Below are 22,371 nucleotides of genomic sequence, written 5' to 3' on the forward strand. Positions count from 1 at the left end.
GCGGCAGCTGAACCACCACCACCACCTGAGCCGGAGTCGGGCGGGCCCGGAGATGGAGATGCGCGCGGTGCTCCGGGTGGGGCGCGCCCGCCGGAGGGCGGGGGCCGGGGGCCCGGGGCGGGTAGAGGGGACTCGCGTGGGGAGGCCAGGCGCGCGCCAGGAGGGCGCCAGGCGTTGGCTTTTCGCTCCTCCTTCCTGGCAGTTGGCTGAGCGCGGCCTCTAAGTAGGTCGGTGGGCATCTGGCTCGCGCAAAGGCCGAGCCTGGCCAGGGACGGCAAGAGAAATTGGGCAGGTCGTGAGAACCTGAGAGCTTCACGGTCAGATGGCTGATAAAAAGGACAAACCCGGGGAACCGGCAGCAGCAGCCCCAGCAGCCCCAGCAGCCCCAGCAGCACCTGGAGCGCAGGAGGCCGAGAAAAAACCAGCGGAGCCCAAGAAAAAGTCAGAGCAGCCCAAAGATGAAGTGGGAACGAGGAAGGGGTGTCGCCGTTACAAGTGGGAATTCAAGGACAGCAATAAAGAGTTCTGGAGTGTGGGGCACGCTGAGGTCAAGCTCATTAGCTTGGTAAGTTGGGCCTGTATCCCTGGGTGGGAGCGGGATGTCCAAAGATGGGAGGAGGGAGGAGGGAGAAGGAGTGGGCTCCCTGAGGCTCCTGTGGCCTGAGCCCTTTGCCATGGCTCAAAGGGCATGTCTCCTGGCAGGCCTGCCTAATAGGTTCGCTGGTAATGTTCACGGGGACCACTGTACACCCCATCCTGACACTCATCATCACCATGGAGATATCCATCTTCATCTTCTTCATCATTATCTACACCTTCGCCATCCAGAGATACGTGCCCTTCATCCTGTGGCCCATTTCTGTAAGTGAGGCGTGGTGGGGAGTGGCTGAGCCTGGTGTGACATCCGTGCATGTGTCTTGGCACTTGAAAAGTGACTGAACAAAGAGATACACCTCATCTCTCTTATTGTGTTCCAGGCATGGGCTTAGCACCTTCAGGTGGGGCCAGAGCAGGGGCAGCTGAAGTTAGGTAAAAAAAGGCTTCCAAAAAGCTCAGCTTAAGGGTGGAGGGCCCCATCCCTACCTTGTGGTCAAAGGAAGAAGTCTGCTTTCCTGAAGCTTTGCTCTCCTTGGCAGCAAGGGGCGTGTAGCAACCAGTGGTTCCTGCCAACCCCTATGCCAGCACACTTGACTGAAAAGATCACTTCAAAGGTACCCTGTTGCCTGAAATCCAAGAAAGAAATCAGTCATATAAAATGAGAATTAAAAAGAAAAATCACTTGTAAAGTAGCACCAGATCTACGGTGACTGTCCTTGTAAAGGGATGCTAAGTCCAGAAAGATGTTCAGCCCAAAGCAATCATTCACTGGAATGGGACTGAGCTGGGCAAGTTACCACTCCCAGACTCTGTTTCTTCATCTGTAACATGAACACAGTAATAATCTTGTATTAGATTGTTCCTAGAGAGGAAAAATAAAGTGCCTGATGCGAAGACTCACGGAGCTGAACCCTTGCCCATTACCTAGGTAATCATAAAACTTACCTACCTAACTTCCAACTAACCCAAGGTCCCTTGTTCATTGCTTGATCACAGCATGTCTCTAGAGTCCTACGCTCACCGTTTTCACTCACTTTATACACAAAATAGGTTCAGAATGGCCAAGCAACTTGCCCCCCAGGTAATTCAGGTAGTAAGTGGCAGAAAAAGGATTCAAACCCAGCCTTTTTAGTAGAGTCTGAGTCCATAACTGCAATCTGTCCTGCCTACTTGTTAAAAGTTTTTAGAGTCCAGTGACCCACAGGTCTGGAGAAAGGAAAAGAGGGCCATAAAGCTCTTGGGAAAGGGATAAGCAGAGGACACATTTCCAGCCAAAGTCCTTGAGAAGATACTGGTAGTTCCCACAAGATGAAAAATCACTGAACCCTGAAAATCCTCCTGCTGTACTTACATAAAACTATTAGTGGGGAAATGTAAACACTATTGATTTAACTGAATGGCTGAGTTGGCAAAAGAAAAAAAAAGGGGAAACGCACAGATGCCAGAAATGGGAAACAGGAGCAGTGATCTAATCAGCTGCTTCAGTGTGGGTGGAGATGGCCCATGAAGTGTTAGCCCGGGAACTCTGAACATGGATTCTCACGTATTCTCAAGTTAAGAGATGCGGCCTTGGTCCTAGGCAAAGTGGAGATTTAGAACCAAAAATCCCATACAAGGCCAGCACCCTGCAAAGACTGTACCCTGAGGGAAAAGACAGAGGAGACACCTTTTCCTTACACAGAAGAACAAGAAAGCATACTCATCTCTACCTGAGTTTTCAGTGAGGAAAAACCACAAAAGACCTTGAGAACTATGAACCTTGAGCTTACACTTTGTATGTGTGTGTACCTGCTAAGGCACTTCAGTCATGTCTGATTCTGTGTGACTCTATGGACTGCAGCCTGCCAGGCTCCTTGGTTTATGCAATTCTCCAGGCAAGAATACTGGAGTAAGTTGCCATGTCCCCCTCCAGGGGATCTTCCTGATCCAGGGATTGAACCCTCATCTCTTATGTCTCCAGCATTGGCAGGTGAGTTCTTTACCACTAGCACCACCTGGGTAGCCCTTTGTATAGCTTTGGTCTAAGTTTTCCTCCCTTCAGCCTGGAAACCTTCATGAAGTTTAGAAAACACAGTGCCTGGAAACTGTCATAAAAATCAATCCCAATTTGATAATATTCTGAAGAAATCCATAGGATTCCTGACAAACAAGTGCAAAATCATAATCAAAGCATAAACAAATCTCACAAGACAGGTTACAGGAGTATTCAGTTCAGTTGCCCAGTCATGTCTGACTCTTTGTAACTCCATGCACTGCAACACGCCAGGCCTCCCTGTCCATCACTGACTCCTGGAGCTTATCCAAACTCATGTCCATTGAGTGGGTGATGCCATCCAGCCATCTCATCCTCTGTCATCCCCTTCTTCTCTCGCCTTCAATCTTTCCCAGCATCAGGGTCTTTTCCAATGAGTCAGCTCTTCGCATCAGGTGGCCCAAGTGTTGGAGTCTCAGCTTCAGCAGCAGTCCTTTCAATGAACATTCAGGACTGATCTCCTTTAGGATGGACTGGTTGGATCTCCTTGCAGTCCAAGGGACTCTCAAGAGTCTTCTCCAACACCAGAGTTCAAAAGCATCAATTCTTCAGTGCTCAGCTTTCTTTATAGTCCAACTCTCACATCCATACATGACCACTGGAAAAACCATAGCCTTGACTAGACGGACCTTTGTTGGCAAAGTAATGTCTCTGCTTTTTAAAATGCTCTCTAGGTTGGTCATAACTTTCCTTCCAAGGTGTAAGCATCTTTTAATTTCATGGCTGCAATCACCATTTGCAGTGATTTTGGAGCCCAAGAAAATAAAGTCAGCCACTGTTTCCTTTGTTTCCACATCTAGTTGCCATGAAGTGATGGGACCGGATGCCATGATCTTAGTTTTCTGAGTGTTGAACCTTAAGCCAACTTTTTCTCTGTCCTCTTTACTCTCATCAAGAGGCTCTTTAGTTCCTCTTCACTTTCTGCCATAAGGGTGGTGTCATCTGCATATCTGAGCTTATTGATATTTCACCTGGCAATCTTGAGTCCAGCTTGTGCTTCATCCAGCCCAGCATTTCTCATGATGTACTCTGCATATAAGTTAAATAAGCAGGGTGACAATATACAGCCTTGACGTACTCCTTTTCCTATTTGGAACCAGTCTGTTGTTCCATGTCCAGTTCTAACTGTTGCTTCCTGACCTGCATACAGATTTCTCAGGAGGCAGGTCAGGTATCTCATATTCCCAACTCTTTCAGAATTTTCCACAGTTTGTTGTGATCCACACAGTCAAAGGCTTTGGCATAGTCAATAAAACAGAAATAGATGTTGTTCTGGAACTCCCTTCCTTTTTCAATGATCCAGCAGATGTTGGCAATTTGATCTCTGGTTCCTCTGCCTTTTCTAAATCCAGCTTGAACATCTGCAAGTTCACGGTTCATGTATTGGTGAAGCCTGGCTTGGAGAATTTTGAGCATTACTTTACTAGCGTGTGAGATGAGTGCAATTGTATAGTAGTTTGAGCATTCTTTGGCATTGCCTTTCACTGGGATTGGAATGAAAACGGACCTTTTCCAGTCCTGTGGCCGCTGCTGAGTTTTCCAAATTTGCTGGCATATTGAGCGCACCACCTTCACAGTATCATCTGTTAGGGTTTAAAATAGCTCAACTGGAATTCCATCACCTCCACAGCTTTGTTTGTAGTGATGCTTCCTAAGGCCCACTTGACTTCACATTCCCGGATGTCTGGCTCTAGTTGAGTGATCACACCATCGTGATTATCTGGGTCATTTTTGTACAGTTCTTCTGTGTATTCTTGCCACCTCTTCTTAATATCTTCTGCTTCTGTTAGGTCCATACCATTTCTGTCCTTTATTGAGCCCATTTTGCATGAAATGTTCCCTTGGTATCTCTAATTTTCTTGAAGAGATCTCTAGTCTTTCCCATTCTGTTGTTTTCCTCTATTTCTTTGCATTGATGACTGAGGAAGGCTTTCTTATCTCTTCTTGCTATTCTTTGGAACTCTGCATTCAGATGGGTATATCTTTCCTTTTCTCCTTTGTTTTTCACTTCTCTTCTTTTCACAGCTATTTGTAAGGGCTTCTCAGACAGTCATGTTGCTTTTTTGCATTTCTTTTTCTTGGGGATGGTCTGATTCCTGTCTCCTGTACAATGTCATGAACCTCCATCCGTAGTTCATCAGGCACTCTGTCTATCAGGTCTAGTCCCTTAAATCTATTTCTCACTTCTACTGTATAATCATAAGGGATTTGAATAGGTCATACCTGAATGGTCTAGTGGTTTTCCCTACTTTTTTCAATGTAAGTCTGAATTTGGCAATAAGGAGTTCATGATCTGAGCCACAGTCAGGTCCCGGTCTTGTTTTTGCTGACTGTATAGAGCTTCTCCATCTTTGGCTGCAAAGAATATAATCAGTCTGATTTCAGTGTTGGCCATCTGGTGATGTCTATATGTAGAGTCTTATCTTGAGTTGTTGGAAGACAGTGTTTGCTATTACCAGTGCGTTCTCTTGGCAAAACTCTATTACCTTTGCCCTGCTTCATTCTGTACTCCAAGGCCAAATTTGTGTATTACTCCAGGTGTTTCTTGATTTCCTACTTTTGCACTGCAGTCCCTTATAATGAAAAGGGTGTGTGTGGGGGGCAATCAAAAATGAATTCACAGTTCAAAACTACAAAACCCATGACTAAGAATCAAGACCCAGCAAAAATAACAAATGGGAGGATTAGAGCCCTTAGAATATGAGATAGTAAAAGAACTGTCTGAAAATAATTTATAATACATTTAAATTATAAAGACATAAATAAAAGCCTGAAGAAAAGAATAAGACATTAAGAGGTCAGAATAGACAGATTTTTTTAAAAATTATAAGATATAATGTCTAGAGCCTGAACATATGGTTATGGAAATAAAAATGTCAATAAATTGGTTAAAAAATATATTAGACAAAAGCTGGGGAAACAATGAGCCTAAGAATGTGGGAAAATTACCCAGAATATATTACTGATGGATAAAGAGAGAAAATATGAAGAGAGAAGTTGAAACATAGAATATGGAATGAGAAAGTCCATCATAAACCTAATAGGAATTCCAGAAGAAGACGCACAAGAGAATAGAGAATATTCAAAGTGATAGTAACTGAGACCCCTCCAGATTTAATGAGTGACAGCACTAAAAATGGCAGAGTAGGACTTTCCCTGGCGGTCCAGCGACTAAGACTTTGCTCTTCCAATGCAGGGGCCACAGGTTCAATCCCCTGAGATCCCACATGCTGTGCAGCCAAAAAAAAAAAAAAAGGACAGAGTAGGGAATTCCAAATCTCTGTCCTCCTAGAGCAATGATTAGGCTCTCAAAAAGTGTCAGAGTCAACTTTTTCAGAACTCTGAAATCTAATTAAAAACAAAATGCTTAATGGAGAAAGAAGTTACTGAATTTGGGTAAGAGAATTTTGTAGCCTTATAACTTAACCTGCCTGCCATCCCTCAATCCCCAGCTTGTCAGTGGACATGAAGATAGCCCACAATCCTGACCATATTCCTTGCTGGTGGCAGAGGGAACAATACAAATCTTGTTCCCAAAGAATTAAGTTGTGTGCTTGACCTATCTGGTGGTTCCCTGAAGGACTGGCCAGGGACTTGCCTTTGTGTCACCTGCCTCAGAGTTTTCTCAAGGCTGAAGTAGCCTCCTAGATAGCATTTGTTAAAAGCATTTAAAGGCATATGTACTAATCATAGAAACCTGGGGCAAGGTTTTCCAAGAAGTAGACAGATCAGAAGTTTGGGAAGGAGATGCATGGGAGAAATAAGAACTTTGAAAAGCCTCCACCTCTACCAGGTAATCTAGGACAGCACATGCCCAGGAAAAAACAGAAAAAGAACTAAGCTTTCGCCTTTGGCTGACCTTTAGGCTCTGCACAAGCAGCAAGTAAAAACTAAGAGATCTAAACAGCTTGGAGAGGTATTGAAGGAGTGCCCTAATATAAAGCCAATTTGCAAAGAAATTTTGTTTCCAATATTTAAGGAAATATCCATCAAATAGTCTCCTGATTATTAAGCTGATGAAATACAAAGACATCAGTGGCCACACAAGAGAAAGAATACAATCTTTTAAAACATAGTTTAGGAAAAAACAATAAACACACAAATGACTTAACTCACAACAAACAGCAACAACAAACTCTAGAGAAGAGAGGCAATATGGTTTTCAGAGTAACTATATTATATTCAAAATGCATAGTTTTCATAGAATTATAAGGCATGCAAAAAAAGTTTGGCCTATTCACAGAAAAAATATATATATATTAATAGAGACTGCTGTTGAAGAAACCTAGATATTAGTCTTACTAGACAAAGACTTTAAATGAACTGTCTTTAAAACACTCAAGGAACCAAAGGAAACCAAGAGAACAATCATGAACCAAATATATAATGTCAGTAAAGAGAAGTTTAAAAAGAAACCAGATAGAAACTCTGGAGCTGAAAACTAATATAACTGAAGTGAAAAATTCACTAGAGCTTTTTAAACAACAGATTTGAACAGGCAGAAGAATGAATCAGTGAACCTGAAGACAGGTCAATTGAGACCATTCAGTTTGAGAAACAGAAAAAAGAATGAAGAAAAAATGAACAGAGTCTAACAGACCCATGGGACACCATTAAGCATACTAACATAGGCAGAGTCCCAAAAGGGAGCGAAAGGGACAGAAAGAATATTCAAAGAAATAATGCCAAAATCTTTCCAAATTTGGTAAAAGATAGGAATCTATGCATCCAAAAGGAACCAAGTAGGATAAACTCAAAGTGATCCACTCTGAGACGCATTATAATCAAACTATCTAAAGATGAAGACAGGATAAAGTCTTGAAAGTTAAAAGAGAGAAATAACTCATCTTGTACAAGGGACCCTTAATAAGATTAACAACTAATTTCTCATCAGACACCATGGAGACCTGAGGGAGTGGAATGATGTACTTATAGTCCTTAAAGGGGGGAAGAAAAAAAAAACTGTCCACCAAAAATTCCATCTTTTAAATGTGCTGTCTGTTAGGGGTTGAATTATGTACCCCCCAAGTATGGTGATGTCTTAACTCCCAGTTCCTGTGAACATGACCTTATTTGGAAATAAGGTCCTTGCCGATGATCAAATAAAGATGAGGTTATCAGAGTGGACCCTAATCCAATGTGACCAGTGTCTTTGTAAAAGGGAGGAACTTGAACACAGATACAGATATAAACAGAAAGAAGACAATGTGAAGAGACACAGGAAGAAGATAGGAAGACAAGACAAGAAAAGGAATGCCTCAAGCTACAAGAAGCTGGAAGAGAAGCCCAAAACAGATAGTTACTCTAGCATCTTCAGAGGAAGCAGGGCCCTGCATACATCTCTATTTCAGACTTCTGGCCTCCACAGCTGAAACATTAAATTTATGTTGTTCTAAGCCATGCAGGTAGTAGTACTCTATTTTCGCAACTTCAAGAAATGAATACAATAACCTTCAAATTTGAAGTTGCCCTTCAAAAATTACCATTCAGAAATGAAGGTGAACCTTTAAAAATATAAATAAATAAAAATGAAGGAGAAATGATGATATTCCCATGTAAACAAAAATTGATGGAATTTGTTGCTGATATACCTGCTCTACAAGAAACGCTTCAGGCTAAAATAAAAGGACACTAGACAATAATTTGACGCCATAAAATAACACCAGTAAAGGCAACTGCATAGGTAAATATAAAAGCCAGTATTCTTGTATTTGGGGTTTGTAACTCTTCTTTCTTTTCTGATATGATTTGAAAGACAAATGCATAAAACCATTTAAATCTATGTTAATAGACCACCATGTACAAAGATACAATTTGTGACAATAATAATGAGTTTATGTGTACTACTGAAGCTCAGCTGGTATCAATGCAAATGAGATTGTTATAAATTTAAGATACCAATAATAATTCCAAAGTGACCACTAAGGAATTAACTAAAATATATAGACAGAAAGGAAATAAGAGAATAAAATTGGCACATTTCAAAAATTTAAATACAAAAGAAAGTGATAATGGAGACATTGAGGAACAAAGAAATATGAAATATAGAAAATAAATAGCAAAATTACAGAAATAAGTCATCAGTAATTCTTAAGAGTCCCTTGGACTGCAAGGAGATCCAACCAATCCATCCTAAAGGAGACCAGTCCTGGGTGTTCGTTGGAAGGACTGATGCTGAGGCTGAAACTCCAATACTTTGGCCACCTTATGCGAAGAGTTAACTCATTGGAAAAGACCCTGATGCTGGGAAGGACTGGGGGAGGGAGGAGAAGGGGATGACAACAGAGGATGAGATGGCTGGATGGCATCACTGACTTGACGCACATGAGTTTGGGTGAACTCCAGGAGTTGGTGATGGACAGGGAGGCCTGGCGTGCTGCGATTCATGGGGTTGCAAAGAGACACAACTGAGCGACTGAATTGAACTGAATTACTTTAAGTGTTCATAGATTAAACTCTTCAATTAAAAAGTAAAGATTATCAGAATATATTTAAAAAAACAAAACATAATTCTCCTATATGAGGATCACAAGAGAATTCCTTTAAATCCAAAGATACAAATAGGTTGAAAGTGAAAATGGAAAAAGATACTCTATGAAAAGAGTAACCAAAAAAAAAAACTGAGTGGCATATTAATATTAGATTTAATGAGAGACATGAATTCTCGAAGAGGGACCAAGAAGAATAAATAAAAATAAAGCCATACCTAGACATGTCATAGAGGCACAGCTGGTCATCAGAGGCAAATGAAAACAAAAATCAAACCAACAGAAAAGACACTTTACCTTAAAACAGAAAGCTCAAACTATTAGACTAACTTCGTATTTTTCAACAGCAACAAAAGTGGCCAAAAAACAATGGAATAATTTCTTTAAGAGACTGAGGTGGAAAGAGTAAAAGACACAATTAGAATGAGGAAAAAATGTTTCCCTTTCATTGACCCTCACTGAAGGAACTAGTGAAAGACCTCAGGAAGAATGAAATTACACCCCAAAGAAATGTTTGCCGTGTAAAACAGGAACAGTAAACAAAGAACCTAGTAAGGCTGTGGATTGACTTTAAGCATTTTGACCAAGGTTGCTTGGTTTTTAAAAACTTATTAATAGCTTTATCGGCGAGAACACTAAACCAAGGTGGAACCAAAGTAGCAGCAACACAATAGCATGTAAGTCTACAGAGGTGGCATATGATAATGAAAGTCCTTTATTGGGAGGAGCGGTAGATTTGGTAATAGTATTAACATTAATATATTAAGACATAATATTGTTTTGCTGAAGAATAGAATTCCAGGATATGTGTGTATGTGTGTGTGAAGTTGCTTCAGTAGTGTCCGACTCTTTGCAACCCCATGGACTGTAGCCTTCCAGGTTCCTCTGTCCATGGGATCTCCCAGGCAAGAATACTGGAGTGGATAGCCATTCCCTTCTCCAGGGGATTTTCCCTGACTCAGGGAGAGAACCTGGGTCTCCTACATTGCAGGTCAGATTCTTTACCATTTAAGCCACCAGGGAAGCTGCAGAATTCCAGGATATGTAACCTCCAACCTGTTGAAAAGAAAAGGTGAAAAGAGAATCGAGGGAAATGACTCAGTAGAAGGTAAAAAGGGGAAAATAAAAAGGAATGTGTTCAGTTCAGTTCAGTCGCTCAGTCGTGTCCGACTCTTTGCGACCCCATGAACCGCAGCACGCCAGGCCTCCCTGTCCATCACCAACTCCTGGAGTTTACCCAAACTCATGTCCATCGAGTCAGTGATGCCATCCAGCCATCTTATCCTCTGTCATCCCCTTCTCCTGCCCCCAGTCCTTCCCAGCATCAGGGTCTTTTCCAATGAGTCAACTCTTTGCGTGAGGTGGCCAAAGTATTGGAGTTTCAGCTTCAACATCAGTCCTTTCAATTAACACCCAGGACTGATCCCCTTTAGGATGGACTGGTTGGCTCTCCTTGCAGTCCAACGGACTCTCAAGAGTCTTCTCCAACACCACAGTTCAAAAGCATCAATTCTTTGGCACTCAGCCTTCTTCACAGTCCAGCTCTCACATCCATACATGACTACTGGAAAAACCATAGCCTTGACTAGATGGACCTTAGTCGGCAAAGTAATGTCTCTGCTTTTGAATATGCTATCTAGGTTGGTCATAACTTTCCTTTCAATGAGTAAGTGTCTTTTAATTTCATGGCTGCAAATATATCTTAAATGATGGCAAATATAAATGGACTATATCATTCCTTTAAAAGAGAAAGGACTCTAAGAATAAATTTTTTAAATCCGACAATGTACAAGGCATGTGGAGAAAGGTTGTAAGAGATAGAAAAAAATTAGAGGAAAATACTAACTAAAAAAAAGCTAACGTAACTCTACCATCATATGAAACAAATTTTATGTTTTAAAAACTAAGTATGTAAAGAGGATTACTACATATAGCAATTCTGAATTTGTATGTACCTAACAATGCCTGTGTGCTCACTCAGTCATATCCGACTCTGCGACCCTATGGACTGTAAGCCCGCCAGACTCCTCTGTCCATGAGATTTTTCCGGCAAGAATACTGGAGGAGGTTGCCATTTCCTCCTGCAAGGGATCTTTCCAACCCAGGGATCAAACCCACACCGTCTTTTGCATTGTCTTCTGCATTGAGACATTATCTTCTGTCTTTAGCACTGAGCTACTGGGAAAGCCCACATACCTAACAATATAGCTCCCTGAATATAAAAGACAAAAATGAACAATTATAACCATAGTGGGAGATTTTAACATGTCTCCTTCAGTAATTGATAGCTTGATCCACTGCCGTGTATATGAATAGGACATATAGAACCCTACACCCCAGACTAACAGGCTACACATTCTTTTCAAGCGTACTTGGAACAATCACAAAAGTTATCCTCAATGACACCACAAGGCAAAAATGAACAAATAACAAGGAAGTGACATGATATAGACCACATTCTCTAACTTCAGTGCAATATAATTAGAAATAAATCAGTAAAATTTAAATCTTTATGTATTTGAGGGAAATTTAGTGGTTTTCCCCAAACACATAGGGATTTAGTTACATGTAGTATTAGCAAATACTATCTGTAGGATGCAGTTAAGCAATCCAAATTCAAGTCTGTATACTGAGAAAAGAACAATGAAAATTAACAATTCACATATCTATATCAAGAAGGAGACAAAATAAGATGAACCAAAAAAGAATTATGAAGGCAGTGTCAAAGAGCTAAAATTAATGAAATAGGAAACAGAGGTCCATAGTGAGGACTAATAAAATCTAATTCTTTGAAAAGACTAATAAAGGAGATAAACCATAAACCTCAAGAAAAAAAGAGGACAAAGAAAAATATTAGTATAAACAAGAGGTTTTAAAGATCATAGGGAAAATATGAACCTTTACGCCAGTAAATTGGAATATAGAGTTAATTTCTCAGAAAAATATATGATGTATTTCGTGGTTCAGGTGCGGGTTGGAAAAGAATTTCCAGAGATGAGACAGAATAAGAGGGAATGGGGAGGGAGGCGGGAGGGGGGTTCAGGATGGGGATCACATGTATACCCATGGCGGATTCATGTTGATGTATGGCAAAACCAATACAATATTGTAAAGTAATTAGCCTCCAATTAAAATAAATAAATTTATATATAAATCATATTTTTGATATGCTGCATGCCAAAAAATGTCTACCTGTTCTGGGGTAGAGGGAAAAAAACTACTATTCTACCTTATTGTTAGAGTTTAGAGAAGGCTTTTTTGGTTTAGTTTTAAAGGTCAGCGAATTGCCTGTTTCTGAGCATTTGTCAGTTATTCTGTTTCAGAACAGTTCAGAACAATCCAAATGAAAGTGCAGTGCATTTTTACAAACTAAGCGACTCACTCCCAAACCCCTGGTAGTCATCCTCATTCTGGAAGGTCTCTGAGGTCTCTGAGCACAGACCGCTTTGTCCTGGAGCACCAGTAGGCGACAGGGAGGGGCCTGTCACAACTGCCTTCCCGTGTGGTGCTCTGAGCACAAGGCCTGTGTGTGTGTGTCGCTGGTGTGACAGGCACAGGTATGTGTGTGCGCGTGTTGCTGGTGTGGCAGACCCAGTTGTACCAGAGACGGGAAGCTTGGTCGCATATCAAATGGATCAATTGTTTGCTTTCTATTTTATATAGGAAACTGTTTTCTAAAGCTAAAATACTTGAATTGTCAGACAATGTAATCTCGGTGTGTATCCGTTTTTGAGTGATCCCATTGAGCAAGTGTATCAATCCATGAAATGTGAATAAATGGAAAGTAAACAGAAAAATAAAAAATAAATTAAAGATTTTAAAAAATTTATTAGAGTGGGGGATGCTGTTAGAACAGTGGACCAGCTCAAGGGAGAACCGGCATTGAACAGGAACCCTTAGTCCACTTTTATACCCAGGGTGCAAGGAGTGGGATAGGGGTCTTGCAGGTCATTTGCTGATTGGATGAGGCACGTATACTGGTGGAGTAAGAGTAAGGCGAATACCTTCTCCATGTGTGGGGTAGGAAGGGAGACAGGTTATACTGCTCAGGAGGACCTGAAATCCGTTAATAGTTACAACATGCGGGAGGGAAGGACGATAAGGGTCTGGTTTTTCCGTTCCTGCATTCCAAGACCCTCCTTGGTTTTAGATAAAACCAAGCAGATGCTCTTTAGTCCTTGGGTCACCACAGTGTACAAAAATTGACTCAAAAAGAAATAGAAAAATAGGTTATAAAGCAATTCACCCATGTTTTCACCTGGGACTTATTTCATTTCTTACATTTAAATCTTTTCATTTATGTGGAATCGTTTGGTAGATGGTGTGAACCATGGCTCCAGCTTGGTATCCTGATGGCTCTCCAACTATTTCCCCCTGTCACTCAGTTTATTCATTTACTGAACGGTACACCCTTCCCCTCTGCTGATTTGAAATGGCATTTTTGTTAAATGCTAAAATCCCATATGAGAGACTTCTTTGGTGGTCCAGTGGTTAGGAATCCATGCTTCCACTGCAGGGGGCATGGTTTTGATCTTGTCAGAGAACTAAGATCCTGTATGCCACATGCAGCCAAAAATAAATTTTTTTAATCCCATATGCAGTTAATTTCTAGACTTCATATTCAGTTCCACTGGTCTGTCCCTTTTTTCTCTTTAAAAAATGGGGAGGGGGAAGGTTTATAATATATCGTACCATCTGGTAAGGCTTTGATCTTAAAACCAGACCTGATAAAGAAAGTAAACTATAGGCATATATTATTTGAGTATAGCAATAAAAATTCTCAAAAAAACACTAGCAAACTAAAGCAATGCATAAGCAAGGAGTGACATCATGGCCAAGCAGGGCATCTGCCAGGAATATAAAGGTGGTTTCATCTCAAAGTTCTGTTAACATAATTCACCGTCTTTTATTTAAAAGAGAAAACCATTTAATCATCTCATAAGCTGCAGAAAAATTATTTAGTAATATTCAACACTACTTTTTGAAAGCCTCTTAGCAAACCAGGAAAAAGGGGAACTTCCTTAACTTAATAATAAATACCTACCCAAGCCTAAAATGAACATTGTATTTCATGGTAAAACATTAGAAGCCTTTCCTTAGAGATGCCTACTATCCCCACTTCCATTCAACATTGTGCTGAAGATCTTAGTACAATATGACAAGAAGAACAAATGGTATATGGATTGGGAAGGAGAAAAAAACTAGCATTACTCATTGATAATATGATTCTCTACACTGAAAATCCAAGAGACTCAAATTACTAGAACTGATTGGGTTCCACAAGGTAATCAGAAACAAAGTGTTCCCCGCAGCAAATAATGAGAAAATGTGGCTTTTTAAAGAAACCATTTAAAGCAGTAACAGAAACTATGGGTGTCTGAGAATAAACCCGTTCAAACACTGTAAAACTTCATGTGGAGATAACATTTTGTTACTGGACATAACAACAAAAAAAAAAATCTAAGTAAGAGAAGAAATACACCACAGTCACAGATGTGAAGAGTTAGTATCATAAAGATGTCAATTTCATTCCAAAGCAGTGTCCACATTAAATGAAATTTCAACCTAACAGAGGTTGTTTATGGAACTTTGCAAGATGATTCTAAAATTCTCATGGAAGAATAAAGAGAATTACAAGGATGGACCCACCCAAGGAGATATTAGAGTAAAGCTTTGGTACTAGCTCAGGGGTTGACAAAAAGACTAATCAAATTGTAATGGACTGAATGTATACGTACCCCCAAAATTCTAATGCTGAAATCCTAATCCCCAGTGTGCCTATACTTGCAGATGGGGCCTTCAGAGTGGTAATTAAGATAAAATGAGGGGCTTCCCTGGTGGCTCAGTGGTAAAGAATCTGCCTGCCAATACAGGAGACCCAGGTTTGATCCCTGGTCTGGGAAGATCCCATATGCTGCAGAGCAAATAAGCCTGTGCACAACAGCTATTGATCCTGTGCTCTAAAGCCCATGAGCCACAACTGCTGAGTCCATGTGCTGCAACCGCTGAAGCCCACGCGCCCTAGAGCTCCACAACAGGAGGAGCCATCACAGGGACAGCCGCACGCCACAGCTAGGGAGAGGAGCCCCCACTCACTGCAGCTAGAGAATGCAGCAGTGAAGGCTCAGCAGAGCCAAAAATGAACGGCAGTCAGTTCAGTCGCTCAGTCGTGTCCGGCTCTTTGCGGCCCCATGAATCGCAGCACGCCAGCCTCCCTGTCCATCACCATCTGCCGGAGTTCACTCAGACTCACGTCCATCGAGTCGGTGATGCCATCCAGCCATCTCATCCTCTGTCGTCCCTTTCTCCTCCTGCCCCCAATCCCTCCCAACATCAGGGTCTTTTCCAATGAGTCCAACTCTTTGCATGAGGTAGCCAAAGTACTGGAGTCTCAGCTTCAGCATCAGTCCTTTCAATAAACAACCAGGGCTGATCTCCTTCAGAATGGACTGGTTGGATCTCCTTGCAGTCCAGGGGACTCTCAAGAGTCTTCTCCAACACCACAGTTCAAAAGCATCAATTCTTCGGCGCTCAGCTTTCTTCACAGTCCAACTCTCACATCCATACATGACCACTGAAAAAACCATAGCCTTGACTAGATGGGCCTTTGTTGGCAAAGTATAAAACTATTTTTAAAAAATAGGTTAAATGAGATCCTAAGCATGGAGTCCTGATCTGATAGGATTAGTGTTCCTATAAGAAAAGATAACCAAGACCTTGTTCTCTTTCCCTTCCTCTCCCGTCTCCTCTCCCCACGTCCTCTCCACCCCTACCTTGCCCACCACAGAAAGGCCATCTGAGAAAATGGTGAAAAGGCAGCCATCTGCAAACCAGGAAGAGTCCTCACCAGAAACTGACTTTGCTAGCACTTTGATCATAGACTTCTAGCCTCTGGAACTGTAGGAAAATAAATGTCTGATGCTTAAGCCACCCAGTCTGTGGCATTTTGTATATGGCAACATGAGCAGACTAATAACAGGCATTTGAAAAAAGAGAGAGAACCCAGAAATAGACCTATATACATATGGCAACTTGGCATATGACACAGCTGAATGGAGTATTTAATAAAGGTTCATTCTTGCCTGGGAAATCCCATGGACAGAGGAGCCTGGCAGGCTATAGTCCACGGGATCACAAAGAGTTGGACACAACACGACTGAACACTCACGCACTTGGGACCATGAGAAAAAGAGAAAAACCATGTATATCATTAAAATTAAAACTTTCACAAAAGAAGACATCATAAAAATTTAAAAATAAGCCCATAGAAAAATGGGGCAAGGGATCTGAATAGACAGGAAACCCCAATGTCTAAAACAAGTTTTAAAAAATGCTTCATTAGTAACCAGCGATCTGAAAGGTAAAACAACAAGGGACCATTTCAATTCATCAGATGGGCAAAGAAAAATAAGACTGGTAATCCTAGGCCTTGGCAAGGACATGGGAAACAGGAACCCCTATATATTTGTGGCCATAAGTGAACACTGACACAGGTCCTTTAGAGAAAAGCTTGACAGCACCTCAACAAGGAAAAAATGTTCATCAGAGGCACAGACAAAAGTGTTCACTGCAGGCACATTTGGCAATAATAATTTCCTAAAAGGCAGAAGTACCCTAGTGTCTCTAGTTTGGTTTATTCATACATCAGCTAAAATTAATGAATTCAGTCTCACTCATCTCAATCTCATCTATTTCTCAAGATGGGTAAATCTCAAAAATTGTTAAGTTTAAAAAGCACATGCTATAAGATACATCTTTTATTGAAATTTAAAACACAAAATACTATATATTTTTTATGAATATATAATATCATGGTAATCCAGGTCTATGCCTGACCAGTAATGCTGAAGAAGCTGAAGTTGAATGGTTATATGAAGACCTACAAGACCGTTCATAACTAACACCCAAAAAAGATATCCTTTTCATTACAGGGAACTGGAATACAAAAGTAGGAAGTCAAGAAACACCTGGAGTAACAGGCAAATTTAGCCTTGGAGTACAGAATGAGCAGGGCAAAAGTAATAGAGTTTTGCCAAGAGAACACACTGGTCATAGCAAACACCCTCTTCCAACAACACGAGAGAAGACTCTACACGTGGACTGTGCCAGATGGTCAACACCAAAATCAGATTGATTATATTTTTTGCAGCCAAAGATGGAGAAGCTCTATGTAATCAGCAAAAACAAGACTGAGAGCTGACTGTGGCTCAGATCATGAACTCTTATTGCCAAATTCAGACTTAAATTGAAAAAAGTAGGGAAAACCACTAGACCATTCAGGTATGACCTAAATCAAATCCCTTATGATTATACAGTAGAAGTGAGAAATAGATTTAAGGGACTAGACCTGATAGAGTGATGAACTCTGGACAGAGGTTGGTGACACTGTACAGGAGACAGGGATCAAGACCATCCCCAAGAAAAAGAAATGCAAAAAAGTAACATGGCTGTCTGAGGAGGCCTTACAAATAGCTATGAAAAGAAGAGAAGTGAAAAACAAAGGAGAAAAGGAAAGATATACCCATCTGAATGCAGAGTTCCAAAGAATAGCAAGAAGAGATAAGAAAGCCTTCCTCAGTCATCAATGCAAAGAAATAGAGGAAAACAACAGAATGGGAAAGACTAGAGATCTCTTCAAGAAAATTAGAGATACCAAGGGAACATTTCATGCAAAATGGGCTCAATAAAGGACAGAAATGGTATGGACCTAACAGAAGCAGAAGATATTAAGAAGAGGTGGCAAGAATACACAGAAGAACTGTACAAAAACGACCCAGATAATCACGATGGTGTGATCACTCAACTAGGGCCAGACATCTGGGAATGTGAAGTCAAGTGGGCCTTTGGAAGCATCACTACGAACAAAGCTAGTGGAGGTGATGGAATTCCAGTTGAGCTATTTCAAACCCTAACAGATGATGCTGTGAAGGTGGTGCACTCAATATGCCAGCAAATTTGGAAAACTCAGCAGCGGCCGCAGGACTGGAAAAGGTCCGTTTTCATTCCAATCCCAGTGAAAGGCAATGCCAAAGAATGCTCAAACTACCACACAACTGCACTCATCTCACACGCTAGTAAAGTAATGCTCAAAATTCTTCAAGCCAGGCTTCAGCAATACGTGAACCGTGAAATTCCAGATGTTCAAGCTGGATTTAGAAAAGGCGGAGGAACCAGAGATGAAACTGCCAACATCTGCTGGATCATCGAAAAAGCAAGAGAGTTCCAGAACAACATCTATTTCTGCTTTATTGATTATGCTAAAGCCTTTGACTGTGTGGATCACAATAAACTGTGGAAAATTCTGAAAGAGCTGGGAATACGAGACCACCTGACCTGCCTCCTGAGAAACCTATATGCAGGTCAGGAAGCAACGCTAGACCTGGACATGGAACAACAGACTGGTTCCAAATAGGAAAAGGAGTACGTCAAGGCTGTATATTGTCACCCTGCTTATTTAGCTTATGTGCAGAGTACATCATGAGAAATGCTGGGCTGGATGAAGCACAAGCTGGAATCAAGATTGCTGGGAGAAATATCAATAAGCTCAGATATGCAGATGACACCACCCTAAAGAGCCTCTTGATGAAAGTGAAAGAGAAGAGTGAAAAAGTTGGCTTAAAGCTCAACATTCAGAAAACTAATATCAAAGCATCAGTCCATCACTTCATGGCAACTAGATAGGGAAACAGAGGAAACAGTGGCTGACTATTTTTTTGAGCTCCAAAATCACTGCAGATGGTGATTGCAGCGAAGAAATTAAAAAATGCTTACTCCTTGGAAGGAAAGTTATGACCAACCTAGAGAGCATTTTAAAAAGCAGAGACATTACTTTGTCAACAAAGGTCTGTCTAGTCAAAGCTATGGTTTTTCCAGTAGTCATGTATGGATGTGAGAGTTGGACTATAAAGAAAGCTGAGCACTGAAGAATTGATGCTTTTGAACTGTGGTGTTGGAGAAGACTCTTGAGAGTCCCTTGGACTGCAACGAGATCCAACTAGTCCATCCTAAAGGAGATCAGTCCTGGGTGTTCATTGGAAGGACTGATGCTGAAGCTGAAACTCCCAACACTTTGGCCACCTGCTGTGAAGAGCTGACTCATTTGAAAAGACCCTGATGCTGGGAGGGATTGGGGGCAGGAGAAGGGGGCAACAGAGGATGAGATGGTTGGATGGCATCACCGACTCAATGGACATGAGTTTGGGTAAGCTCCATGAGTTGGTGATGGACAGGGAGGCCTGGCGTGCTGCAGTCCATGGGGTCGCAAAGAGTCGGACACAACTGAGCCACTGAACTGAACTGAACTGAATAGAGAAGAAAATACTGCTATACATCTGGGAAGACTACCCGTAGACTTGGAAGTCATGCAAAAGGCAGGGAGAGGTATGGAATGGTAAGACTGGCTCATCCCATGAAGCTTTTTTGTTTAGGGTTTTTTTTTTTTCTTTTTGTTTTGAGGGCCATGAGGCAAATACTGCAAGACATTAACATCTGTTTAATCTCAGTGGTTCATGGCCGGTGGAGGTGGGAGCAGGGTTGGGCTGTTCTATAATTTTCTGTATGTTTGAAATGTATTAAAATCCCGAACACTGAAGAGGAAAAGAAAAGGCCTGAGACAAGGTGGCCAGGGAAGGGCAACCCACAGAAAATGGCATCAGAGAAATCAAGGGGAAAGATGGCACTGCCTAGCTCTGCAGGGTCAGCCACTGCCCACAGGGTTAAAAGGATGCACAAGCTCTGGGCCTCAGGAGTGATGGGGGAGAAAGCCAACTTGCTGTGGCCCAGGTTCGGCCAACTCTGAGTTAAGTCTGGCTGTGCCAGGGAGCCACAGTGGGTGGTAATTGAGGGGAAGACAGCATAGGAGGCAGCCCTTTTGCTCAATCTGGGAACATCTGGACCTTGTCAGTATAGGGTCACGGAAGCAGATATGGAGCAAGGGCAGGACTGCAGCCACAAGGCATAGGAAAGAGGGTGGATGATGAGGAAGTGATCTGGCCTTGCAAAGGCTCAGGGGAGGAGTGGGCAGAGGGTGAAGACGTCGCTGCCAGGCTTCCAGCTGAAGGACCAGAGTCCAGCAGAACCTCCTGTGAGCAACGCAGCCCACCCTGGATTCAGAAAGAGGCACTGGCCCCGAGGGTAGAAAGATGTTGTGTATTGCAAATCTATTTAAGTGAGCATTGGAAGTGGGGAAAAGCATAGCTAAAAACATAGCCACCAAATGTGTGACTTCACAGGATAGTAGCCAAGGCAGCCCATAATGGCAGTTAAGCATCCTGGACTTTGTGTCTCAGCTCAGAGTTCAGCAACTCAGAGTCCAGCTGTTTAACTACAGACATGTCCCCTAACCCGCTAAACATTCATCTTCCTATATACCTTCCTATGTCGTCTGACCCTGGTGGCCCAGGTGGTAAAGACTCTGCCTGCAGTGCAAGAGACCATCTACAATGCAGGGGATGGGGTTCGGTCCCTGGTTCAATCCCTCATCTCCAGGGAAGATCCCCTGGAGAAAGGCATGGCAACCCACTGTAGTACTCTTGCCTGGGAAATCCCATGGACAGAGGAGCCTGGTGGCCTACAGTCCATGGGGTCTCAGAGTCGGATACCGCTGGGCAACTAACACACACACTTTAGATGGAGCAGAAGTTTGGAAACCATTCCCTTTGGCAGAAGCTCAGTCATTTTTAAAACTGTTCCCCTTGGCGGAAGCTAGATCAGCGGGTGTTGCAGGGGCCTCAGCCCTGTTGAGAGCTGACTTCTCTCTCCCATGCTTTCAGGATCTTCTCAACGACCTGTTTTGCTGTGGCTTCCTCGTGGGGGGCGCAGTCTTCGCTATCAGAAGTCGGCAAACAGTGCCACCGAACTACCTTATCGCTGTGGTGAGTCTTGCACATTGGGCTGTTTATTTGCTCAGAAATCAGCACTTCAGGAGAACAGTTATTTTCCCAGAAGGAAAAGACCCTGTTTTCACAAAATTTTGCCATCCAAGCAAAGTTTGAAAGTAAAGTTGGTGTTTCTCGTGGAAAAGCCATTTAAATAAAGATGGTGTACAGGGAGCCCACCGAGCTAATGGTTTCCTCTTCAAAGCAGCCTGCGGGCCCCAGAGCAAAGGGCCCCACCCAGGCCGGGCCTGCAGAGAAAAAGAAGAGGCGCTGCGGCGAGGGACAGAAGGGATGGGGCTCAGCTGAGGAAGCTGAGGCCAGCGGGTGGCGGGGCAAACCGGAAGTCTCTCTGGGATCTGGCAGCTTGAGGGGTCGAGGGAAGGGGTCAAGCAGCAGCGACTGATCAGGCAAGTCAGGAAGGAACGCTGGCATTTTGAAGGAAAGGCCCCCAAGTAACGAGGATTCTTTTGTTTCCCAGGTCTTTATAGGTGTGGCCGCCCTTTTCGCTTTAGTGGACGTTTGTCTTCAAAAGAAACACTTCAAAGGCAAGAAGGTCAAAAGGAATGTGCTGGTTCCTCCACCACCAAAGGAGCCTGAGAAGCCGAAGCCTGCAGAGAAAACAGGGGAGGCAGGGAGAAAAAAGGAGGCAGGGAAACCGAAGGAACCCAAGGCAAAGCCAGATGCCAAGAAGGGGGAAGCGGACAAGGGCAAGGCAAAGGGAGGCAAGAAGTGAGGCGGAGGCGCGCGTTGTCACAGGTGGCCGGGCGTCTCACCACAGAACACGCTCCCACTGTCTGGCCTGTCTGCTCTCTAGAATGGTCTTCTTATCCATTTCAACCACCATCTCTGATTGGAAAAGAAATTTCTTCTTAAATGGATTCTGAAAACCTTAAAGTTGACATAATGGTTATTTTGTTCATTCAACAGGAGTAGCCAAAAGTTTTGGTATGGAGGGCAAGGCTGGAGGGGGGCCCGGGGATTTGGGGGGGCCAGAATTGTGGGTGGTACCCACTGTCCACACAGCCAGCCAGAGTGGCCAACGGAAAAGCAGAGACTGGAAAACAAAAGGCTGCATTTTGTTCACAGTGACCTTTTCATGTCACATTTCTGTGCATTTCAGGAAGAGGGAAAAACAGAATCAACTCAGCAGGGTCTCTGCCCAGAGAGGAAATAGAAAGCAAGAGGCATTGGCAGAAAGCGGTTAAAACCTCTGGAGGTGGTTTAGCACCCTGGAGGTGGTTCTTGCTTTCCCTGTGTCAAAATATTATCAGGCAACACAAGATGGTAAAGCAACTATCCTCAAATTAAAAATAGATTATCAGGAAATCCAGACCAAAAGAAAAATAAGATTGTCAAGGGTAATATAAAAATAACCTGA

The 22,371-nt window shown here is 42.5% G+C and overlaps 1 protein-coding gene across 1 annotated transcript; it reads left to right on the top strand.

The window, feature by feature from the left end:
* The first annotated feature begins 322 nt into the window (after positions 1-322).
* Positions 323-21,726, top strand: CMTM2 (CKLF like MARVEL transmembrane domain containing 2). The gene is made up of 4 exons (XM_068993027.1): positions 323-565; positions 703-861; positions 20,889-20,990; positions 21,472-21,726. Exons 1-4 carry the CDS (start codon positions 323-325, stop codon positions 21,724-21,726), a joined length of 759 nt encoding a protein of 252 aa, XP_068849128.1.
* The last annotated feature ends 645 nt before the right edge of the window (positions 21,727-22,371 follow it).

This window comes from Capricornis sumatraensis, chromosome 20 (genome assembly GCF_032405125.1).
Source record: "Capricornis sumatraensis isolate serow.1 chromosome 20, serow.2, whole genome shotgun sequence".
Classification (NCBI taxonomy): domain Eukaryota; kingdom Metazoa; phylum Chordata; class Mammalia; order Artiodactyla; family Bovidae; genus Capricornis; species Capricornis sumatraensis.

Excerpts from the sequence above, each read along its gene's own strand:
- CMTM2 (XM_068993027.1), top strand. The coding sequence starts at position 323 with ATGGCTGATAAAAAGGACAAACCCGGGGAACCGGCAGCAGCAGCCCCA. Across the intron at positions 566-702 it reads AGGTCAAGCTCATTAGCTTG|GCCTGCCTAATAGGTTCGCT; the intron begins GTAAGTTGGGCC and ends GTCTCCTGGCAG. Across the intron at positions 20,991-21,471 it reads CGAACTACCTTATCGCTGTG|GTCTTTATAGGTGTGGCCGC; the intron begins GTGAGTCTTGCA and ends TTTGTTTCCCAG.